General features: G+C 51.1%; 1 protein-coding gene and 1 long non-coding RNA gene across 4 annotated transcripts in view; one reads left to right on the forward strand and one right to left on the reverse strand.

Moving 5' to 3' along the window:
- LOC137661338 (uncharacterized) overlaps positions 1 to 3,633 on the reverse strand; it is a 28,631-nt gene extending 24,998 nt beyond the window's left edge. The window contains exon 1 of one of the 2 annotated variants that reach the window (XR_011047848.1): positions 3,558 to 3,633. This is a non-coding gene — a long non-coding RNA (uncharacterized lncRNA). The remainder of the gene's footprint in view (positions 1 to 3,557) is intronic. The other variant, XR_011047849.1, reaches the window with a different exon arrangement.
- Positions 3,553 to 9,345, forward strand: KLF10 (KLF transcription factor 10). Of its 2 annotated transcripts, XM_068396850.1 has the most exons (5): positions 3,553 to 3,796; positions 4,408 to 4,433; positions 5,911 to 6,144; positions 6,248 to 7,136; positions 7,832 to 9,345. In XM_068396850.1, the coding sequence occupies exons 1-5, from the start codon at positions 3,739 to 3,741 to the stop codon at positions 8,089 to 8,091; spliced, it is 1,467 nt and encodes a 488-aa protein (XP_068252951.1). In that variant the 5' UTR covers positions 3,553 to 3,738; the 3' UTR covers positions 8,092 to 9,345. The 2 variants fall into 2 exon arrangements, with proteins under 2 accessions (XP_068252951.1, XP_068252950.1); XM_068396849.1 differs by lacking the exon at positions 4,408 to 4,433 and having other exon boundaries at positions 3,615 to 3,835; positions 5,908 to 6,144.
- The last annotated feature ends 15,592 nt before the right edge of the window (positions 9,346 to 24,937 follow it).

Below are 24,937 nucleotides of genomic sequence, written 5' to 3' on the forward strand. Positions count from 1 at the left end.
CCTGAAGAGGGAAAGTATGACAGGATTTGGACCTACCAGTCCAGCCCCAGCCATCCTGTGCACTTTGACTGCAGCTGGTCGGCGTATAACATGAAACTTCTGGGGCCAGAAGATCCTGTGGCACCTGGATGGTGGCAGTAGAAGACAAGCACTAACACGGTAGGAACAAACCCCAGGAGTGACAGGAGATGCTAACACAGGAGGAGGGAGAATGAGTGGGAGGTTTCCCAAGGGACCAGAACAGACTGATGAGAAGAGCAGCTGCAGAGGGTTGCTCTGGAAATCGAAGTTGAACTGAGCTGGTTAAAAGAAGCAAAGAAAGATGGCAGTTGGCGAGGAAGAGCTGGGAGCACCCTGGAATGGAGCAGCTGGAGGTGTTGGTGAGAGACAAACAGACAGGGAGGATCCAGAAATGGCCGAGGAGGTGGCAGGGTAAGATTGGCTGTAGGTGGTGTGGAGCAGGCTCCAGCAGGCGCACTGGGAACAGCCATGGGTAGAGGCTTTCATGGAGCCAAAGCAGACCGGGTGCCATGGGAAGGAAGGTACATTAAGAAGTATTAAGAAGCAGGGTGTGCGCTAAGAGCATGAGACCGGCAACCGGGAAAGGCGAGCTGTGAGGGCTGGTGGAGAATTACTGCTGGAAGGGGTGCTGCAAGCAGCAAGAGCGGTCCTGCAGGACCCACAGCAACAGAGGCAAAGAGCAAAGTGGTCTTACTGGGCAGCCAAAGCGAGTATAGATGAGGAGGTAAAGCAAGGACAGGAGGAGAGAGAAGTAAAAGCAGGAAAAGAACAAAACTGAAGAGGCCACCTGAAGCAAGAGCTGATATTGCAAGTCAGCCCGTCGTTATTTTCTCGCATTTATACCACAGCGGAGTCCAGATGCACCCATCAGTGTCAGGTCGCATCCTACTTCGTGTTGCATAAACCGAGAGAGACGTGGTCAAAACTCCAAAGCATTTACAACAGCCTCACTCAGTGTCCCCTGAAAGCTACCCTTATGACAAATCTAAAAAGCACATGATCCAGCTCAAACATAGCTATGCTAATTTCTTCATCTTTCCATTTTATATGAAAATAATTGTTTTCTCCAAAGAGCAGTTTACTTCTAGAAAATTACTGCAGAATCACCTTAACTTCCACAAGTAGTCCAGCACATACCTCCAACGTCTTGCCAGAGCAAGCAAACTAAAAACGGTAACAGTATTTCATGTTACAGACCTTTAGTTCATGTTGGCAACTGGATTTTTAACACTAAAGTTCTCACTGTATCAGTAAAACTTCTGTATATATGCATTACGTACATTTAAGGGTGAAAGAAGTGACAAAGATCTGCCTCATTTTCTGCTGAGGTGCAGGTAGAAGCTCTTAGTTTTGTGAGTGAAGTTATCACGCAGGGTTAAATTGTAATGCTGGTGCAACTTTTACAGATGTGGTTTTAGAAGCAATAATATTCTTCGAAAGGTATTTTGAAATGCTTTAAATAAACATAATTACAATCACAAAAAAACATAACAGAACCTGCCATAACAGAAAACACAGAATTTCACCAAGAACTACTATGTATTAGTCTCACGATCTTTATTGCAGCCGGAGCAGATGCAGACAGACGCACTTACAAGCCAAGAAGTCTCTCCCCAGCCGTGCCTCCCGTGACAGTAGCATCTTTTGGCAAGGAAGAGTGTATTCCGGGAGTTAAGCAACCACTCCATCAACATTTTTTCCTGTTGATTTCAGTGGAAATACACAGTAAATACACTTTCTCCTGTTAAGACACACAGAGATGTGGGATCCAGGGGAGTAATTTGTAAACAACTGTTTACTACTACTAGTGAAAAGGATTTGGATCATCCGGAAGCTAATTCTCTTTTGGGAATGCCCTCTAGATAAGGCAGTCAAGCCCATCAGTTTCCCTGCAGGCACATCAAGGATCTTATAAAATCTGGCCAAAAGGCAGTCAGGCACTCAGGTTACACAACAGAAACAGGAAAGGAGGGACACAGATTTCCCTCTGTCCAGCAGCATGTTTTCTCAGACGTGAGAATCGTGGAAGCTGTAGGAGGACAGAGGGATCCCATCGGCAGGCTGGTGCAGGAGGGCACAGCAAGGGAGAGCATCCCACCAGACATGCACCTGATACCACTGCGAAGCCAAGTAACAAAAACTCCAGTCCTACAATGTATCAGTGGAAACGCTGGAATTAAAGCAATAAGTTTTTAAACTAATTAAGAATTGTTTTAAATTATATTTTACTCTGTGTGCATGTTTTGCAATTGTTACATCCTCATTCTTCCTTCAAGCTGAAGAAACTGCTCATTTGCTACTCTTGCAGCATTTTTTTTTCACTTTCAGACATAATTAAACATTCTGTGAGGTTTCCAGGTAAGTTACAGGAGGACATACAACCTGCTGTCAGACCCCTTCTGTCAACTGGGATCTGCTGACAAGGGGAAGAATTATTAAGCAGAATGACAGAATACCGGACCCTGACACCACTGAAAAGGGGGAAGAGAGGAAGATGTATCTTAGAAGAAGGAGGTGGGAAAAAAAAAGCTCTGAGTGAACGAGGCTGGACTGCCTAGGAGGAGATCTCTGAAGTGAAGCTGAATAAACAGGAGAAATGGAATTGAACCATAATGAAGCATCAGCAGTATTTCTAGAGCAGAATGGCTCTCTGGTAGAAGCAGCACTCAACAGCGGTAGCCTGGCTCGGGACCCCGCCTCTAAGGCGCTGACACACACAGACACCTTTTCTGCTTTTATTACAACTTTTTGACAGGAAAAAGAATCCGCCTTAAGCTCTGCACCGAGCAGAATATCGCAAACAGCTCTCGCCCTTCTGGAGTGCCGCAGACTGCAGCGTAACGTAATTAGCTGTCACCCACCTAACCGGCAGCGGTTACCCAAGCTGGCTGGGTGGCAGCTGCCGGGAAGCAGGGCGAGGGAGCCCAGCCGGCTGCGGGCAGCGCGGCCTGCTCAGGCCAGCTGGTTTGCAGCCGCACACCGCCGAGCCGCCACGCTCCCCGGCCTGCGGAGCCGACCTGCCTGCAGGCCGCGCGGGGCTGGGGTTTCCCTCGGAGCTCCCGGCCGCTACAGGGCTCCAGCTTAAGGCGGGCAGCGCTCGGGAGCAGGCGCGGGCCCTACCGGGCCTTGGCGGGACACCCCGGGCGGCTGCGGCCTGCAAACCTTGGGCCACCCCGACGCGTGGCAGCAACACCCCCCCCCTCCCCCAGACGCGGCTGCGTGGGCCTCCACCCTGCGTGGGCCTGGGGGTGCCGCCAGGACACATCCGCGCGTGCCCAGCCGCCGCCTCATCTTTCCTCCAGGGGGGCCCCAAAAGGCCTGAGGAGGCCAGAGCGGCCGGGCCGGGCCGGGCCTCCCCGCCCGCGGCCCCCCTTCACCTCAGGCCGGCGGGGAGCGGGCGGATGGGCGGGCCCCCCTCCGGCGGCCGCGTGACCTCATGCGCGAGAAAGCGCCGAGCCGCCCCCGCCGCTCCCACCCACAGGCGGGGGGGGAAGGGGGAGGGGGCGGCACTGACTCAGCCGGCGGCGGGGACTTACCGCGGGCCGTGCACACGCCGCGCTGACACACCGGCCACGCCGCGGGGCAGCCGCCGATCACGCGCAGGCGCCGGGCGCCCATTGGCCACCGCCTCACACACCTTTGCAGGCGATTGGTGGGAGGAAGCCGGGAGCCCCGCCCACCCCCCCCGCGCGCGGGGCTGGGGGAGCCTCCACCTGAATGGGGAGCGGCGAACAAAAAGAGGAAAATAAAGGAGCGGGCGGAGAGCGGCGGCGGCACGCGCTCCGGTCAGCCCGGCTCCCGCCACCGGCCGGCGGTGAGTGACAGGCCCCGAGCGCGGGCCCCGCGGGGGGAGGGAGAGGCGGCCGGGGCACCCCGAGGTGTGTGGGGGGCACGGGGTATCCCGAGGTGGGGAGGGAGCCCCCAGGGATGGCGCGACAGGGGGATCGCGAGGGGACGAGTGGGGGCGGCCGGCGGCCTCTCCGGGCGAGGAGGGACCGAGAGCAGCGGCGCGGGCGAGAGACGGGGCTGAGGCGGCGGCTGAGCCGCGGCGGGGGAGCCCCGGACTGCTGGGCGGCCTGAGGGGTGAAGGAGCGGGGGGAGCCCCGGACTGCTGGGCGGCCTGAGGAGTGAAGGAGCGGGGGGAGCCCCGGACTGCTGGGCGGCCTGAGGGGTGAAGGAGCGGGGGGAGCCCCCGCAGGGAGAGCCTGCGGGGCAGGCAGGCGAAAGGGAGGGAGAGGAGCTGCCGGGAACCTGTCGGCAGCGCCGGGCCGGCGACGTGCAGCCTCTGTGCCTGCCTGCCCGGGCGCGCCCCGCGCGTGGGAGCGGCGTAAGCTGCAGCATCCGCGGCTGCATGTGGCAGGCGGCGGCGGGGGAAGGAGGGAGCCGGAGGCATCCCGGCGCGACGGGGTCAGGCGGGGGGCTGGAGGAGGTGGGCGGCGCGGGGGCCGGGAAGAGCCAGCCGCAGCCCCCCTCGCCGCCGCCGGAGCCGTGCCGCGGGCCCGCTTCCCGCGGGGACGCCGCTTCGCTTCGCTGCCCTTCCCCCGCGGCGGGAGGCGCTGGGTGTGGCGGCACTGACCCTCGCCCGGCCCCCGCCCGCTGCCAGGCGAGGCGGGGCGGCTGCCCCGGCCGGGCTTTCCCCCGCGGCCGCGGGGAGGCGGGGCGCGGCGCTGCCCGCGGCTGTGGCGGGCGGTTTCCCTTCCTGCCGGCTGGCTGAGGGCGGGGGCGGCCGCGCGGGGAACTGGGGGAAAGGTCAGCGCGCGGCAGTGCCCACACCCGCCGAGCAGGCGCTGATCACGCTTTGTTCACATGCCCCCGCCCCGGGGCCGCGCCTCGATCAGCTCCCGGCCAATGGGCGCCGGCGCGGCGCGGCGAGCCAATAGGGGGAGGGCGGGGGAGGGCGGGGGAGGGCGGGGGCGGGCGGCGGGGAGCGCCAGCGGGGTACGCTGAGGTGACGGTGGCGCGCGCCCAACGGCCGGGGGCGGGGCCGGCGCCTGCGCTCCCCGTCCCGCTCCCTCAGGGCGCCGCCGCGGGAGCCGCTGGTGACAGCGGGCGGGCCTCCCGCCCCCGCCGCCCGGGGGGGCCGGGCCTCCTTAAAAAGAGGCGTCTCAGCCGTGACTGCAGCTGCCTAGGGGCGCGGCTTCCAAGAAAGGAGCCTGTTCCACCCACGCCGTCTCATCGGGGCTGGGGGGGTCGGGTCGGAACTGGCCAGCAGCGGCGGGCGCCGTCCCGCGGAACGGAAAGCTGCGTTACGGGTAACCGTGGCACCTCAGCCCGGGAGGCTTTCTACATGGGTCGGTTCTGAGAGGCGACCGGTTAGATGGTGAAAATGCATATATATATTTTAGTTCTCCACATTGGTGATCTTCTTGCATATATGTGTGAGAGAGAGACCCTTCGAGTATTTTCTGGAACGTTTTTGGTAGCAAATACCTTGTGAAGAAAATGTGCATCAGTCCCAATACGGTCCTTTCTCATATGTCAAAATGAGCACAATACTGAGGGCTGTGTTTAAAGTAAGAATGGAAGAAAGGTGGCATGGGGGAGGAAGTTTTCTTTTTTTTTTGGTTGAAGATTTTTGTTAAGCTTTCAGACACAAAACTTGCAATAGGGAATAACTTAAACTGGTGCTTAAGATTTGGGGGGAGTTCTTTTGTCCCAAGAAAACATATAATTTTCACCAGATGGCCAGATTTCCCCACTAGCAACTTCATAAAAATATTATATAAATAAGACAGGAAAATACAGGCATACCCCCCACATGACCAAACGTATTTATCTTGCACAGGTTGCTGTGTTTGTTTTTCATGATGCCTTCTTGTAACTAACTGCAAAATATTCAAACAGCATCAGGTTTAAAGTTTCCTTTTTTTCCTCTAACTGGGACAGGAGGAAGAAATGGAGATGACGACTGAGAAACAGAGAGATACTAGGTATTTCTGGAATACTTCTGAAAAAAGCGATTATGAGGCTGTAGAAGCCCTTATTTCTATGAGTTGCAATTGGAAATCAGACTTAAAAAAACATGCAGAAATGAGACCTATAACCCCAGCATCTGATATGTCAGAAGAGAGTGACGAGACTTTGCTTCCTGGAGCAGCAGACTTTAATGCCATACCAGCATTTGTAAGTTTTTGAATTTGTACGTGTGCATGCTTGTTTTTAACAATTAGTGTGGCAATGTGTTGGTAACATGTCCCCCCCTTACTGTGTCTGTCTCCCCGTGCAGTGCCTGACCCCCCCCTACAGCCCTTCTGACTTGGAGATGTCACAGGTGGTCCCTCCAGGGGTATCCGCACCTGCTGCAGCGCTCAGCAAGTCACTGGCCGAGGCTGACAAGCCTCTTCTGGCCGCACCTTGGAGAGAGGCGGAGAGGCCTCCAGCTGCTGGGCCTCTGAAAGCTCAAGCGACAAGTGTTATCCGCCACACGGCTGATGCCCAGCTTTGTAATCGCAAAACCTGCCCGGTGAGAACAGCCAGTGTGCTGAAATACCAGGAAACAAATGGTAAACAAAACGCCAAAGCAGCAGAGGAGTCAGTGTGTTCCACCGTGGTGCTGAGCGGGGCCAGTGATGAGAGTGGTGAACTGCTGGTGGCAGACGGAAAACCAGCAGAACCAGCTGTCAGTCCGGAGCCCTCGACAGAGCCCTCAGTCAGCAGACATCAGCCTGTCCCTGGGTCGGCGCAGCAGCCGGCGGGGGCGGCACCGCTGTGCCCGGCCCAAGGCAGTGGAGCCCCCTCTGTGCCAGTGATTTGCCAGGTGGTCCCGCTGCCCTCAAACAACAACGTTGTGACGGCCGTTGTGCCCAACGTGACGCCGAGCCAGCAGCCGGCTCTCTGTCAGCCCATGGTTTTCATGGGCACCCAAGTTCCCAAAGGTGCTCTTATGTTTGTTGTGCCCCAGCCAGTCGTGCAGAGCACAAAGGCTCCCATTATTAGTCCGAATGGCACGAGACTCTCTCCCATTGCCCCTGCTCCTGGCTTCGTACCTTCTGCAGCAAAAAACACTCCTCACGTTGATTCTTCAAGAATAAGAAGTCACATTTGCAGCTACCCAGGATGTGGGAAAACGTACTTCAAGAGTTCCCATCTGAAGGCTCACGTCAGAACACACACAGGTTGGTCACTGTTGCTGAATGTTAAAAATTAATGTAGAAGATTGCGGCTCTATACACAACTTGTTAAGGTTCTAATGGTTACTGGATTTGTTCATGGAACAAACTGTGGGGCAGCAATGAAATACTTTTTTTGCCAGCGTGCATTATAATGCTGCCTAATCTCTGACAGGAAATCTCCCAGAGGGGAAGTTGACTCAGCAGTTTGTTTGTGCTGGACTTGCTTCATGACAGAAGGCGTTCAGCAAGGCCTTGCCCAATGTAGATTGTGCTTTTCCACGTAGGCTCACAGTACGCTGCCAGAGCTCCGTTACATAAAACGTTATTACAGGTTACGTTTCAGGGGTAGCTTTGGGCATGCTAAGTGGTTGTAATCTGCTGTTTGTGTGGAGCTGAGACTTAAAATCAGCTGTCTTGAGATGGAAGACCCATCTCAAACTATTTGGTTCCAGAGAATTGTTAACCCTTTGTACTATTTAGCCTTCATGATAGTGAGTCTGCATGTTTAAATATTGATATATAAACATTTTTTCACATTTCATATATATAAAAATAATTCTTACGTAGGTTTTTGGCTCAACTGTCATAATAGAAACTTCTCTTAAAAATAGTCAAATCCTGCCAGTCAAGGCAGTAGTGTTTGTTGCTCAGTTGGTGCTCAAGTTTTTGTTTTTTCTTTGTCATTTTTTTTCTTTTAGGAGAAAAGCCGTTTAGTTGTAGTTGGAAAGGCTGTGAGAGGAGGTTTGCACGGTCTGATGAACTGTCTCGCCATCGCAGAACGCATACCGGGGAGAAGAAGTTTGCCTGCCCGATGTGTGAGCGGCGGTTCATGAGGAGCGACCACTTAACAAAGCACGCGCGTCGCCACTTGTCAGCTAAGAAGTTACCCAACTGGCAAATGGAAGTGAGCAAGTTAAATGATATTGCCGTGCCGCCAACATCTGCAGCCGCGCAGTGAAAGGACTTACTCTGAAGGTGGTGGAATTAACTGTTGTCGCTGGGATATGCCAGCTGAAAAAAGGCTTTTGCTCCCGGCGCGTGGTTCTCCCGCGCCAGCTGCTGATGGCGGTGCAGCAGAGAGGCAAAGGCAGTCTGTGCTCGGTCACAAAAAGTGTTGCTGGGAGAACCGGTGGCTGACTGGAATAGCGGGTGTCTTTTGCACTGGTAAGGAGAGAGAGAAAGGGAAGGTTCTAGAGCAGAGCAACGCACATTGTGCCCGTTTTGAATTTTGCAAATTATCCATATGTACTCTAGATCAGTCATGTGTGTTACTGAAGGTTTGCTGCTGATGCTTGAGACCAACTCTGATTTTCACTTTCAGTTGTCAGTCCTCAGTACAGCACAGATGAGGAAGACAGCAATGTACGGGTGCAGGCTTGAAAGCCCAGAATGCACCCGCATCAGATAATCTGCATCGTTTTTCCTACTTCTGCCACCGTTTCTTGGCAGGAATCTTTTCCTCTTATCCATTCTCCGGCCCAGTCATAAGCAATGATTTGGTGCCAGACTCCTCGAGATTTTAGGCCTACCCTCCTGCACGGGGTGTTTATTTAGCACACGCGGCTTTATAGCACTGTCCAGGGGGGCTCAAAATGGGCGCTCAGAGGCAGCCCTTGGGCAGCCAGAGGGCAAGAACATCTCTGAATCCTCATGAGCTTTGTAATATTTTCCCAGCTTCTTTGGCAAGCGCTGTGATTATGATGATTGGTTGTACCTGGGCATCGTACGATGCTTCTGCTTTTGTGTTGCTTACGATTTCCTTTGTACCCTCTCACAGTTGTGTACCGCTGCAGTTTTCATAAACAGATACAGTGCACTTTTAAGAAAAATGTTGTAACTGTAAACTCCTCGGGCTGATTAAGGAAGAAAACCAAGAATCTTAGGCTTCTTGTTTGTGTTATTCTTTGAAAGACGGTTTATACTACAAATGAAGTGGATATATTGTGTATTGTATTAAATTAGAAAGTTGTGATTCGAAAAGTAAAACGAGGCAATAAAGACACCGGCCTAGAATTTAAACTGTAGCTTTTGTGACAAATATTGCATCAACTTTCACTATTTCTATTTTATCATATTATGTTGAGGACATGTATCAGAAAGTGAACAGCTTGAAAATAGTGTATTAGATACGCCTTTTGTGACTACTTTAAAGATTTGCACATTTCTTATGTTGTACTTTATACTTTGTTTACAATAAAACCAATTTTCTTTATACAGACCTCTCTTTTCTTTCTCCGTAGCAGAACTTATCCCTTTGCATGGAAAATAACCTCAAAACAAAGTATAGTGTCCATCAATATGTGTCCTGACCAATGAAATGCTGTGTCTTAAACTTTGATATTTTTTAAGCTGTATAAAGCCAACAGGAGGGGAATTTCAAGTCTGCACTTACTACTCTGAGTCTCTGGTTTGGTTTTTATTTTTTTTCCTCCCCACTCTTCATCCCTCCTCCTTTTCTCCAAGCACCCAAAAATAAATGTGCTTTTGTGGCCCATTGTACCACTGGTGAAAAATATTTCCTTTTTCTTGGTGATGGAATCATGCCGTCTTCCCCAGAGTGGAACCAGCCCCTGTTCCCGATGGTCAGGCCGCCAGGCGGAGGTCGCGGCCACTCAGTACTGTTCAGGGGGGCTCTTCTAGGTCCTGCTCTGCCCTGCCTGCGGGGATCCCCACAGTTCACAGCGGCGTGGCTGCTGACTCACTGCCCTGCCCTGCAGGGTGTTTGGGACAGGGGCACTCCTTACCTCATCCTGTTTGACGCAGCGCCCTGTGTAAGGAAAACCTGAGTCATTGCCCTTTCTTCTTGTTCCAGGGGGAATACGGCATCATAGCCCAATGCAAAAGAGACGCTTCCCCGGGAGCCTGAGTCCCACTCCACCATCTTGCTTCAAGGTATTTTATGTTTCATGGGTGCAAGATAAAATATTTTAACAGCTCTGGGTCCAAAACCCTTCCACATCTGCAACTAGCCATTGGGCTAGGAAGCTTTGTCCCCTCTCCAGCTCTGGCACACTGAACCGTGAATCCAGTTTTGTGCTGCAGCCCCACATAAGGAGGGCATAAAGAAAGTGCCACCCCCATTGTTACCCTGCCCGGATGTGGCTCTCCTCGGGAGCGCCTGCAGTGGGCTTTGAACTCCCCCTAGCTCAGCAGGGAACTTCAACCTGACTTCCCAGGCGAGTGCTCTCATGCTGCCGTGCAATAAAAGGGGAAGAACGGGTGTTTCCAGGCCGCGGCCATCTCCGCTGCCAGTGTTTTCCGAAGAAAGCCAGCTGCCAGTGCTTTTTCTGTGGCATCCAGCTCTGGAGGTGTGTGTGGGGCGTGCCCTGAGAGCACCTGCTGGTGGCACGGCTGGGGAGGCTGCAGAGGAAAGCTTCTTACTGGCATTGCTGTGAGCTAAATAAAATACAGTTTCTCACTCTATACAGAATTTAACAGTAAGAAGTTTATTTCTGACTGGTTCCAGCCAAAGGCAGAGCCGTAATTGTGTATTTACCTCACATGCCATTTTTTAAAGCTTGACCGTGGAAGCCAACTGGAAGTTAAACCGGCCATTCAGGGGTTTAATCCAAGTTTAACCTGAAAAATGTAGTTGAAATGATGTTTTTAGACCCCTTTTCAATGCTGACTTTATTGTGCAATCAGATTTGATTGCATAGTATGAAACTTAATTTTTATGAATTTTCTACAGATTTCTGTGAATAATTAGGATGGATAGGTGATAGGGGTCTGCAGTGCCAGGGCACCCTGCACGTGTACTGAGTGTGCTTTTACCAGTGCTTGGGGGACTTCAATCTCTTCAGAGAGGATGGAGAGAAGGCTGGAAAAAGCAAGCATTTTCCCTTGTGGTTTGGAGAAGAGTAATTTCCATTACAGCAGGAGTATTTGTGGAAGGCTTAGATGCTCTATGAGTGAACTAATATGTATTTTAAAAGAAGAGGGGTCCTGAGCTGGGGCAGCTTGTCTGGAGCCACAGACACAGCTAAGATGAGAACGGGGGCAGCCTGCCTACCCGGCCCGCCTGGAGAGCTTGACTTTCTGAGGTTTTTCCTCCCAAGCTTTACCATCCAGCAGTGTTATTTCAAGACAACCTTAACCGACCGGTCCTGTGGTCCTTGCAGAGGGCCTGCACAGCCTCGGTGCCAGGATGGGTGTTACAATGCAGACGTGGCACATGCCTGAGAGCCGAGAGGAAGGGCTTTATCATCGGCTGGTCTGAGACTTGCACACCGCGTGCAGAGGCATCAGGTATTCCCCTGGCAGCTCCCTATTTTTACTGCAAATAGATGATTCATTTCTCTGCTTTGGCAACAAACTTAGATCACCAAGGAAACACTCACAAGCTGTCAGAAAAGTTAGAGCACAAAATCAGGTCAAGAGAAATGATGAATGAATGAATATGTGTACTGTGGGCTCAAGCGCCCTGACGTTCCGGACCACAGATTTTCTGCAGGAGAAATCTTTGCTTCTTCTGTGGCATGTGGTCAGGGCGGGTAATATTCAGCTAGAACAAATGTTTTTGGAATATGTCTTACGATGTGATCGAGTATGTCACACGGAGCATCCATGTCTTTTCTGGGGATATTGTGATCTGGAACGCTTTCTGTTGTCACCAAAAGAAAATGTGATACTTAAGCAATAAGAAAATGAGCGCAAAACACGTCTTTCGCCATCTCATTATATTCACAAGAAGACGGGATAAACTTGCTAAGGCACTTGCTGTGTTGTGATATAAATCAGGTAATAATCATATAAACTGTGTTAAGTAATTCAGAAGCTTTGTTAGGATACCACAGTTGGATGAAACTTTATACTTGCTTGTGTAGTCTACTCTGAAAGTCAAAGTAATTGCCTGGTGAAAAAAATTCTGCTGTTTCCGCTACTTCAAGGTACTCGCATGGCAACAACTTCCCAAATAAACCGATGCAGCAGCCGTGGGGAATGCCCCCACGCTAACAGCTGCGTTGAGGCACGAGCACACCCTGCCTCGGCTACGTATTCCCCAGGGCCTCTGCAAAACTTAAATGGCCTTGAATCATTGAGGCATACAGTGTCTCCTCTCTGCCCAGCTCATCTCCTGTCTGCTTCCAACACATGCAGGAGGAGCTGACATTTGTCAAGTCTATTTTTTTTTTAAACCTTCACAAACTTCTCATTTTCTTAATGCCAGCTGGGCTGGATTCCATCCCCTTGTCATCGTTTAATCGTGAGGGCTGGGATCTTCGCAGCAATAGCTAAGGGACTGGCACGGGATACTCACTGTGAACAGCAACCCCAGGCAGTTTAAACACTTCTGCTTGGGAAATAGAGCTTTTAATATGTAATTGTCTAGTAGGCAGCTGGAAAGTGCAATCCCCACCTCCCCAAAATGAAAAGAGAGAGTATCACATGCAACCTGAGTGGAATTAAAGAAAATGTAGAGTACAGATAGATAGTGCATTAATGGCCTAAAATGTAGGGTGGTCAAAACGTTAATGAAACCCTCGCCAAGCAAACAATAAAGCAACTCTCCTGACCACCCGTCGGCTGTGACGTGACATCACCAGTTGTTGCAGTCACTAAATAAAAAGACAGCTAGAAGCTGCAGCATTGCAAGAGAACGGAGCAGCCATCTTCAAACAAGCTATGTGATCAGCTTAATGAAGACGTAATTCTTGATCAGCTGCAGTCAGTGTTCATGGGGTAATCCCAGCTAAGGGGGAGGGAGCGCGAAGGCAGAAGTGAGGGCCAGGTTAGCCGGAGGGATTCCCTGGTCTGCAGCTGCAGCACAGAGCGCTGGCCAGAGGACAGCGGCAGGATTGGCCCTGAGAGTTCCTCGAGCCCCAGGGGCTGTACAACCCACACGGCACTTGTGCATCCCACTGCTGCTGGGGTTTGATTGCAATGCAGGGTTAGGGAGCAGTTGCCTTTAAGCTCTTGGTTGAGCATAAGCGGTTTTATTTCCTTTTCTTCTCCCCACCAACATTACCTGCCTTCATGCTGCCACACAGGCGCTCTGGGGCTCCTTTGGGCTCCCCAGAGCTGTCAGGCTCCCTGTTCTCCTGGAGGCAAGAGCGCCTGTTCCTGCCTGCAAGTGGCTGCCCGCTGCCCGCCGGGAGAGGGGTCGGGGACCCTGGGCTGTGGGGTGGGTTACGAAAAGCTCCCACTACCGGGAATTAGGCCATGTGCTTCCCACCAGCACCACAGCCCTTCCACCTGGCAGGTGACGGTCACCCTGTCCTCCTGTCCCCCCATCGCCCCAGCACCCCAGTGCTTCTGGCTCTGCACCATCTTGTTCAGCCCAGAGCAGAGCCTGGGAAGTGGGAAACCAGAAGTAGCCCCACTGCATGGGAGCCTTCGCTGGCAGCACTGGAGCAGCTTGAACCCCACGTTGGAGCCGTGCCGCTGCCCAGACACGTCCCTCGCTGACCCTGACCCATGGACTCACCCTGCCCACCAGCACTGGCACCCACCAAGCACCCAGCCCTGCTTGGCAGCAGTCAGAAATTTGGGTCTCTTCTTCTCATGAAGCCTGGGAGAGCCTAGTGTCTCTGGGACCTCACCTCCTCGCTCGGCCATGAACTTCCCACGCTGCCAGGAAAGCTGGCGGCTGCTCAGGAGGGCGGTGTGATCGTCTCCATTTCCTTTCGCTAGGAAACCACGCTGGCAAAAGAGTCTTGCCATTTTCTGACATAAAGGGGAACCTGTGGCATCTCTGTGAAATTCTCAATGCACTACACCAATCAAAAATACTCACCATTGAACTAAGAAGGAGAAAGAAATTGTTACCATCTGGAAGTGCCCAGAGGGAAGGAGAGCAGGTGGAAAGGACGAGCACTTACAGGTCAGCTGGCCTAGAGACCATTGCTTGTGTTGTGCTCCCGTTCATCTTAACAGTAACCCTCCCAGCCATGGGACAGCAGGAATGATTTCAGCTCTTTCCGTAGGAAAACATCCTCAGTGGTTAGTTGCTAATCTGCAGCTGGGGGGATCTTTTTATTATTTTTTTTTTCCATTTATGCAAGAGACTTTCAATTCCCTATTTAAGTGAAGCAACAAGTACGGTGAGTCGATGATGAGTCACTAGGGCAGGAAAAAAGCTGCAGGAAGGATGGACTATTTATAAAATGTAAAAGAAAGAAAGGAAATATATTCTAGATGCAGGTAGATCTGGAAGGTGACTCCTAACTTCTTTTGTGGGATTGTGTATTCCCAGGCGCCCGACAGCAAACTTTCTTTGTAGTTAATTTTGCATCTTTCTCCAGTTCTTACAAAGACATGAAATAAGATTTACCTCCACTACACTGATATTCTGTCCTTGGAGATTTTCAGAATCCTGGACAAAGCCATGGTTGACTTGATAGAAGTTGGTCCTGCTTTCAGAGTATTACAGGTCCTTTCCAACTTGTATTATTCTATCATTGTAAAATATTGATGCAGTGGAGATTTTATACATGAACATGCACATGCCCTTAGTTCTGCATGAAGGATTAAGAGCAGCACACGCTGCAGAGCCTGCCGGCCACCCACCCCTGACATGGGCGAGCTCTGCAGCATTCCTCAGAGGGGCACAGCCGTGCAGCCACAGTCCCCCGCATTTATCGCCTTTGCGCTGGCTCTGCGTGCCAAGCGGGGAGGTGAGGCAGCCCCAGCTCTCTGCTGCCGCGGCACAAGCGTTGGCTGCGTGTGCCAGGGCAGCTCATGGCGAGTAAGGCCAGGTACCACCGTGAGGGTCACTGCCGCCAGCGGCGCGGATGTGGGGCTCTGCCCGGAGAGCAGAGGTGGCTGGAGGGGCTTCCCGCACTGCGGCCGCTCGCTCTCTGCCGGCTCCTCTGCTGGGAGGTACTGGGCCATGAGCAGAAAACCTCTCCGTGGTTCAGCCCCTCCAGCTCTCGGCTAATCCAGCTCACAGCACTGTACCACAAGGTGGGATGCGGAGGTGCCACCGCAAACACACACACAACAAAGCCATTTGGCAGTGATTGTGAAGCCTTGGCATGGCTGGCAAGTGTGTTATTGAGTGCACAAACTGGCCTAGGGGATCTCAGGCTGGAGATACTGCTGCCTGATGCTGGGCTTGGGCAGCAGAAGGCAACGGAAGCTTCACCTCTGCCAAACGCTGCCACAGCTGTCTCCAAGAGCATCTGCAAGCAACATGGTGCAGCCTCTTCATGCAGCAGATGATCATGCATCTTCTCCCTGGGTTTTGACAGTTAAATCCTGGATAATTGTAGCTGCTCTGGGATGCGGTTGAGGGGGGGCAGAGGGAAGGACCCATTGCCAAGAAAACAAAACGGCACCTGAGGTCTTCAAAGTCCCACCTGCAAAGCATGATAGGTGTCTGTCGGATGAGGTTAGGCTGCACCGGTACCTGATGCTTTCAGAGCAGAGGGGTCTGCAGCCCAGGTCATTTAGGTGGTCGACACAGCTTTGCCCTCATGTCCCTGTCCTGTGCTCACATCATCCCTGCTTCCAATGCTAGGTCAAAATCCAAAAGCCTGTCACAAAACCATGTCATGGCATGCTTAAACAGGTGCTTAAACAGGACACATGGCCTGGAAGGTGATGATCTCTCTTTATAGCTTTAGACATGGATTATGTGCCAGTGGCTTGATTCAGCACTCACTGTTTTCATCCAAGACATGATTTGGCACTGGTGAGGCCGCACCTTGAATATTGTATTCAGTTTTGGGCCCCTCACTACAAGAAAGACATTGAGGTGCTGGAGCGAGTCCAAAGAAGGGCAACGAAGCTGGTGAAGGGTCTAGAGCACAAGTCTCACGAGGAGCAGCTGAGGGAACTGGGGTTGTTTAGTCTAGAGGAAAGGAGGCTGAGGGGAGACCTTATCACTCTGTACAACTACCTGAAAGGAGGTTGTAGCGAGGTGGGTGTTGGTCTCTTCTCCCAGGTAACAAATGATAGGACCAGAGGAAATGGCCTCAAGTTGTGCCAGGGGAGGTTTAGATTGGATACCAGGAAAAATTTCTTCACCAAAGGGTTGTCAAGCATTGGAACAGGCTGCCCAGGGAAGTGGTGGAGTCACCATCCCTGGAGGTATTTAAAGGCGTGTCGATGTGGTGCTTAGGGTCATGGTTTAGTGGTGGACTTGGCAGTGGTAGGTTAACAGTTGGACTTGATGATCTTAAAAGTCCTTTCCAACCAAAACGATTCTATGATTTTATGATGTTCAGCGCATGTCCCAGTTTGTGCGATATCTACATAACTAATGAGATTTAATGTGTTTAGGAGTTTATTTAGGCTCTAGTTTCATAAAGCACTGGATCTGGGGAAGAAGGAGGATGGATCTTTAGTGTTTAAGTGATAATTTCTCTTGACTAACCATACACAGGGTGAAAATATGGTCAGTACTATTTGCACACCATTTCAGGCTTTGAACGGACAGCAGTTCAATGAGTAAACAGTGTGAGCTGGGTGACAGCTCCTCAACTAGCTCATCTTTAAAGAAATCACCCAGATCAGTGTGTTTCTGGGGGGAAATCAGTGTGATGCCTCACTTGAGGAAAGCTGGTTTTGTTTGCTAAAGTTAAGAGAGTTGTCTGCCTTTGTTACTCACAGGCTTTAGGGAAAAAAAAGGGGGCACCCAATTGCTATGTGCTTAAAGTATTGTTGGTGTTAGCAGATAACAAGAAAAGCAAAAGAAAAGCATTCCTGTGAGGGTATTTCGATGGCTTTTACCACCACTATCAATGGAAACTTTGCAATGAAGTATTAACAGATTGAGTTTTGCAACACTGCTGCTGGGGAGGAGGAGAATTCCTCAGCAGCATAACGCAGTGCGGTCTTTGCTTCATCACGCCATATCTAAGAAATACAGGCCCTGCCTCCTGAAAGCATTTAAGCCTATGTTGAAAGCCATTCCAACACTAAACAAACTTTTAGTTGTTTTGAAAGGTGGTGTTTTCCTGAATCGCTTAAATAAAAATCATCCCTCCAATAAGAAATCATTCTGCTTTATTTCTGTGTGTTGCTAATGTTGGTTGTTGGCTTATATAGGCTATAAAATAATTTGGTTTTTTTTGTTTGAGTAGTGCTGTTGTGGTACGCAATGTGTGATGGCTGGGAGCTCTTGGAAAGGCACAGCCTTATTCCACAGGCACTTAGCAGGGCTTGCTGTGTCTGGCATCCTCAACCTAGGTTTCAGAAGTTATGATATTCTCTGCTTCACTTCGGTGCCAGGCAGGACAGCCCGCAGTGGTTCAGTCTGCAACTTGGAGACAACCCTCAGTGTCGGTATCTGGCTGGCAGTGATTTAGGGTTTCTTTCTCCTGGACTTTCACCTCACCTGCTCACCTTGAGCTCTGAGCCTTTGGTATATAGTTACTCTAGAAAAGCTTTGGTTCTTATCTTATTGACAGCTATGCTGGACTAGCTTGGCAGAGCTGATTACCTGTGCTGTTTTGGAGGAGAGTCAGTAGGACCGAGCATCGCTTGGGTTCAAGGGCGCGGGGCAGTTTTCACTTGCCTCCCTTCTTCCTTTTCCGGCTGTTGATCCCCTGGGAAGGAGGGAGCAGCGCTTCGCCCTCCCCACGCTGAGCCTCTGCACTAACAGGCATCAGAAGTGGGGCTTGGGGGCGAGGAGAAAACCAGGCAGGAAGAGCGGAGGGACGGGGCCATCCCCTCACCCAGCTGTGCAGGAACCATGGCCAAGGCATGGCCTTGCCACTGATTAGTGTAATTAATACTGATGTAACAGGAACTCTTTACAACCCTGAGCACTGATTGCAGTGTAATATCAGTGCTGGGTTTGGTGCTGCAGGACTCTCTCTTAATGTCACCAAAGTAAAATAAAATGTGGCTATTAATTAACTCCTTTGGCTTTTGGCCTGTTTTTCCCTGATGCTTTTTGTTTACACGCTGATACTCTCAGTTTTCCTCACTGATGCCTATTTGTTTCTCTCTTTAACGTTTATTGAGAAAAATTTAATTCCCCATCCTCTGTGCAGTTGCTTTGCTACCGTATTAATTTGTCCCCAGCTTTGTGGGTGCTCTGCACAAGAGGAAGCGGGATGGTTCGATATGCTGGGTTGGATTGTAAAGTTTTGACAAACACCGATATTTCCCATGGCAACAACCCCCATACGATACAACACCCAGCACAAACCTGGCTCTTGCAGAAACCAGTGTAGCTCTGCAGTGTCTGCTGGTTTCTAAGCAGATGTTTAATTGCAGATGAGATATGAAATGGGGGTCCTGGGCCCTGGGCAGGGTGGTGGAGCCCTGGGGGTGTGCTGGATACAACAAAATTAACCACCAAGATTTACTGGATATGACCTTAAACTCTGCAAAAAGAAGATTTTGCAGCTTTTGCTAAGACAGTCATTGGTGCAAAAACCTCCTCCAGAAAGTCCCCCTTGCTCTGCCATCCTTCTGGGTCCCACCAGGCAGCAGGCACCCCCGCCTCCCAAAACGCATGCCAGTGGGTTTCTGATGTGGGCACTTGCTGCCTGAGACATCGATGCATTAAATTCAACGGCCGTCCGAAGGAGAGATTCGCAAGGCAGCACAGGAGGTGCCCCCATGGGAGCCAGCTGGGCACCGCATGTGAAGGCAGGGTCACCTGGCTGGCTGCAGTTGGAAATTCAACCATGCCACGCCATTTTCATTATGGTCCAATTTCTAAGGAGATCTTGGAAACCCCTCCCGGTCCTAAGGCAGAAAATTAAGTCCTTTTTGTTCTTCATGCACACACACACACACAGAGCTTCCTTCAGACAGAAGATGGTGTTTGCTTAAGCTGTGCCTTCTTGTACTTCCAGCACACCAGAACCAGGGCTGACCGAGCCAGCTTGTATTTCTGTGTTTCAGAGAAAAAGGATATAGTAGTCCCCCTCCCTCCCCCTTTTTTTTTTAAAGAATGTACACAGGTCCTCACTGAGAGGTGCCTGAAAGGGACAGCTTTTCTACATGACAGTGTAGGACACTTCAAGTCTCTTTTAAGGCCTCAGAAAATCTGCCTTTGCAGGTGTAGCCTCAGGAAATTTGCTGGTTTTAATGAAGGTTTAGAAGAGACCATGCTTGTGTTAACCCCAGCGATGTATGTGGGGATCGGAGCCTGAACTCTTTGCCCTGGGAGACACCGATGAGTTCACAGCTGCAGCTGTGGCTCCTTGCCGGCAGCAGTAACGTGGGGCGGCAGATCCATGCCCTTGGTTCCCTGTGGGCTTTGTACCCAGCGTAGCCCCCAGGCTTTGGGTCATGCAGCATGCCATGGGGACTGCTGAGAGTCGTGCCATGGGGACTGCCGAGAGTCGTGCCATGGGGACTGCCGAGGGTCATGCAACAGAGGAGGCCACCAGGAAGGAGGCAGCAGCCAGGGAAAGGGTGTTGCAGAAGGACCACTTCAACACCGTGTTCCATCAGGCAACACCTCTGGCGTGTGTGGTGGGTGCCAGGTGGCGGTGGCTGGGTGCAGCAGGTCCCAGCCTGGGCTCAGCAGCTGCTCTGGCCACCACAGTGCAGCAAAAGGGGTTACAGAAAGAGGAGGTCCACAGGGAGCTGATTGGGCTGGGGAGGCTGCATGGGTGCCGGGGGTCTAATCGTGGTGCAGGAGGCTTGTGGCCCCAGAGAGAGGGGCTGGAGGAAGGCAGGAGTGTGAGGTGGGGAGGCAGGGATTGCGAAGGGGAGAGCTGGTCCCCGAGGAGTGAAGGGTACATGGTAGGAGGGGATGTCTCCAGGCATGCTGATATTTTGGAGTGGTGGGTCACAGGGTTTGAAACTGTGGTTTCCTAGGACTATGCAAGGCATAGAAACTGTAGAAATGATGAATTTAGTGGTAACTCTGCTTCTTTCTCTATTTATGACATTTTTAATGAGCTTCATGCAAAAAATAAGCCCAAATAATATTTTCCTTTTGTTGTTTTCTTCCTCTGATCTACTTCAGCATGTTGGCATTCCCCACGCATTCCTCTGGTTGACTCAGACCCCTGGGAGAGAGAGCCCGAGAGGGACGGGACGGGGTGAACGCTGCGCCGTCTCCAGCTTGGCAGCACCGAGGGCTCAGCTGCCGAGCTGCCCACGTTCCACAGAGGCGAAGGCCGGTGCCGTGATGCAGGACCGCAGTTCAGTGCCATCCCCGTTCCTGTCCATCACGTACTCTGGAGAGGAGTGTAGGGAAGAATTGTTGTTCAGAGACTGTTTTTGTGTAGCTGCTCTTTCTTTTTCCCCTTTCAGAGTTATGAAATCAAGGGCATGAACTCTTCCAGTGGGGATCTAAGACCTTTTGACAGGAACATCTGCATGTCCTCAGCATAGGGAGTGATGGGGAAGAAGGGCTGAAGATGCCTGTCAAGAAGGAAGCAGAGAACAGCACAGGCAGGAGAAGCAGCTCTACTGCTGCTGCTGTTGAGCTGGGAAAGCTGCGGCCTGTGGCTTCTCTAACATCACCTGCAACCTCCTGCCTCCCAGCTTTGAGGCAGGTTCTGCTGAACCCGCAGCTGGGAGTTGCATCTTGGCAATGTCTTTGATTTCCGTCTTCCCCCCCGCCACATAATCCAAATTTGTTGTTTTTCCCCCCCTCAGGTAATCCTAAAATCAAGCAAAAAGGGGCTGAGAGGGGCTTTTGTAGCACACAGCATCTGTGCGAAGCAGGTAAGAACAGGCTGTGCTGCCAAGGCTTCGTTCCCCATCCTTGCTGCAACTGCCTCTGCCTGTGTGTTGGTCCCCACGAGCCGCTGTGGTGAGACAAAACAGCGTTTGTCATGTCTTGCTGGGAAAGGGCCTCCCCGCAGCACTCAGCCCTCCTCCTGCAGCTCTGAGCGTGATGCGAGGCAGCCTCCCTCCTTCCCTTCAGTTTGCCGTGCGACGGCCCATTTTGCAACTCGGAGGAAACTCAGAGAAAAACGGCTTGTATTAATTTTTATTTTGTCATTAGAAAGGCAAATTGCAATTCTCAGCAGGTTGGACTGATCTGATAAGGTCAGTACTTAAGGTAACTCAGTGGCAAGCCAAAAAAATACTGCTTTGCTGAGAAATCTGGGAGGTTTATTTTTGAGTCTTATCTTCCTTTTTTTAAAAAAAACCCAGCCTTTTCTGAATATGAATATACTGGTTTGAAAACGAAGCCATAAACTATGAACTTACCCATTCTTAGACCTTAGTGTCTGGGACATGGCCATGGAAAGAAGGTCACTCTGTTTCATGAAGTGGGTTTTTCATTAGTCAAAGCTGACAAAAAACCTCCGGCCTGATTCTTATTCTCCTGGAGTTTCCAAGGGCATTTAGGGGATCATAAATACAACAAGAGCCTGTAGGAGTGTTTGTTACAGATGATGTTTTTAAGCTATGGTTGACCCCCAAGGGCATGAAGAGCACTTATAATTACATGGGTATCTGAATCTATGGAGTTAATTCTCTAATAAAGTCTGTGCTAGTAAAAGATGAAACACACCCCAACACCACTGATTTCCAGGAGGACCCCAGTAGCAGGAGGGTTGTTCAGCGAGCAGTGCAGCCTCTGTGGAGGTGAGTACTTCCAGGGCAATCCAGAACCCAACACAAGGGCCGTACCTCTCTCAGTGTACAACCCAGTTTACCCCACCTGCTGTTTGCAGCTCCTGATGCTGAGCCTGGGGATGGTGAGACGCTGGAGCAGGTTGCCCAGAGAAGTTGTGGATGCCCCCTCCCTGGAAGTGTTCAAGGCCAGGTGGGACGGAGATTTGAGCAACCTGGTCTAGTGGAAGGTATCCCTGCTTCTGGTTGGAACTAGATGATCTTTAAGGTCCCTTCAAACCCAAAGCATTATATGATACTATGATTCTGTGGTGTCTTCAGCAGGAGCTGGTATGGGGACATGTTGGCGCCAGTGCTGGGTGCTTGGGATTTGAGATGGCTGGGCTGGGCCAGCATCGAGCAGCACGGGGGGACAGCTGCAGCCTGCCCAGGGACAGAGCCTGGGATGTTTCTCCATGCACATGTGGACCCCAGCCCATGGATTGCATTGCCCAGGTAAATGCTGGAGCCGCTGAAGAGGCAGTGAGGGAGACATGCTCACTCTCTCCTGCTCACGTTGGTCACCGCACACCTGGAAAGGCCAGCTCTGGAAGGTGGGAGTGAGCCTGATTCGGCACCCAGGACAGCCTCCTGATGACAGCTCTGCACCTGGTGTAGATGCTCCTAAATGGCAAGCGCAGGAGGGATCCTCGCCCCAAGGCTGCAGTCAGGAGCACTTTGCCCGTTCCCTGCCATGGGGCTTTACTTGCCCAGCTCCGCCCTTCCTGCCATGGAGAGGAATTGCTCTAGGTTTGCCCACTGCCAACTATTGCCTGGTGGGCTTCCCTGAGAAACAGGAGCTGCAAGGCTGGTCCCTTTGGAGCAGAACAAGGCCTAGGACCAAATCTGCATCTTGCTCTCTGTGTGTTAATTAGGGCGTTGCTGCAGAAAAAGCCCTGCCAGCACCCACAGCAGAGCTTTGGAGAGAAAATTTCTTTAGCTGGCTGTGCTCAGCTTCCAGCAAAGTCTGGCTGAAGCAGCCTCTCTGGGAATTTCAGCCCTGTCCCAGCCATCTTCAGATCCTGGGAGAGCTGAGCTAGGAGCAGAGCACCATGAACCATGGTGCTTCTTAGGAAACACCGGAGTTCATGATGAAGCTCCTGGTGACCTTGGTGCTCCCTGACATGTGGATGCCCACAGTGAGCTGACTGACACCTCCCTGCATCGTGGACAGCCCATGTCCAGCCTGCTGCGAAATCTGGCTCTCTTCAATGCAGAAACTGGAGCCAGGTGGAGCAGTGGTCCAGGCAAAGGACAATTACTTTTTCCTTTTAGGCCCACAGACTAAGCAGAAAATCATCTTGTGCTGCAGATGTTTCTGTATGCTCCTTCTCTGCAATACTTGTACCCAAAATCTGAGCTGCGGCTTCTCTGTGCCAAGAGTCGTCCACAAACAGCACCTGCTGTCCCTCTGTACCAGGAGTGAACGCCCTAAAACAGACAAGCAAAAAATACAGGAAGAGGAAAAGAAGCAGCTTGGTCAGAGGGAATGTCAGCTGATAAAGTAACAAATCCATTTGCTAACGTAACTTGTACAACTCCTGAGAACCTCAGCCAAAAATTAAGCAATTCCCTCGCTTCGCTCTGGTGCCAAGTGACTTTCAGTCTGCACCATCTATATTAGCTCATATGAAACTCTCTTACTACTGCTTTGCTGACAGAAGAATTTTAGAGCCCAGCCATGTTGGTGTTTTAAATTTCAGTTACTGTGGCATTCCCTGGTGTGGCTGGCACAAAGCACGAGCCTGTGCAGCTCGCTTTTGTTCTTTATTTTTCTTTATTTGGATATTTTGAGATTATTTCTTTGCCCAACGAATGACACTGGTGATGGTCACCTTTATTTCAGATGAAATGTGCATGTCTTAAAACCTCTTGGAGAGCCTGCTGACAGGCCGAGTTGCTTTGCCTCTGGGGTCCTCTGTGTGCTACCTGCCACAACCTGGTGTCACTACCCCAGCCTGAGGTGATGTGAGTCAAGGCTTCTCTGGGCAGGAGTAACCAGCCTTACGTGGTCAGCATGGATGGATTTGTAATCATCTGCCCTTTGGTCCTCAGCACTTAATGGGGCTAAAACATCTCGCTGCAGCTGATGTGACAGTCGGTGTGGCCCGCTATGTCCCGCTGGAGACTCTTCTAGCCAGCTTTGGCTCTTCTGCATGGTGCTGGCACATCTTCGCAAGCATTTATGTGCCTTTCATAAGCACCATGTAGGAACAAAAAAGCAGGTAGGGTATGTGAAAAAGGATATACCAGCACTCCCTATAAAAATGCTAATGCTGTTTCAGGCCTCTGGAGGGTGTTCAGTGATGTGCAATAAATTACTTTTATATGGCTTTGTGCGCAGTTGTGAATTTAACGCTGTTTTCAAGGAGCAAGAAATGTCTCTATAATCACAGTCAAGGAGATGGAATAAAAACCATTCCAGCCAGCAAGGATAAAAATATCTGACCTTTACCTTTTGAGTCTTCCTGATAATGTTTGAAATGCAGTTAAACCTCTATACCCAGGAGAAAACTAGCACAAATAATGTCAGAGAGATTGATGCTAATGCTAGGCAAGGGAGAGAGCCTCTGTCTCTTCAAACACATTTGGTTACCCTTTCTTCTGTAATAATCAAAGGAATATTCTAAAATGTTAGATTATTAGAGGTAAGCTCATCTCCCTACTTGTTATTTGTGATACTCTGCTCCAGTGTAATGAACGTAAGTGATGAGCTGCTGTTTCTGCCAGATCTCATGGGTTTACCCACACGAAGCGTTGGAAGGAAACGGCTTTTCATTTGTAAATTGGGCGTGGAAGAGCTGGATGGGTAGAAAGCTGTTAATAGGTCAGAAAGAATAAGCTGAGGTCTAGAAAGCTACATTAATTTAACTCAAAAGCCTGGGTCCCCCTGAGGTGGAACAAAGCAGATGGGAAGGAAAGGTGGTGTTCCTCTTCCAAGCTGGCCCTCACAACAGGATAAATAAAGTCAGGTCTCCAGGGTGTCATCAGGAGACATGCCGGGGCAGATCCTGAGCCTCAGATTTACAATATCACAGAATCACAGAATCATCTTGGTTGGAAAGGACCTTTAAGATCATCAAGTCCAACCATTAACCTGACACTACCAAGTCAGCCACTAAACAATATCCCTAAACAATATCCCTAAGCACCACACCTACATGTCTTTTAAATACCTCCAGGGATGGTGACTATACCACTTCCCTTCATAGCATGTTCTAATGCTTGATAACCCTTTCTGTGAAGAAATTTTTCCTAATATCCAATCTAAACCTCCCCTGGCAAGGGGGAGGTTTATCCCTCCAAAACTTGGGTGC

This window comes from Nyctibius grandis, chromosome 3, assembly GCF_013368605.1.
Source record: "Nyctibius grandis isolate bNycGra1 chromosome 3, bNycGra1.pri, whole genome shotgun sequence".
Lineage (NCBI taxonomy): Eukaryota > Metazoa > Chordata > Aves > Nyctibiiformes > Nyctibiidae > Nyctibius > Nyctibius grandis.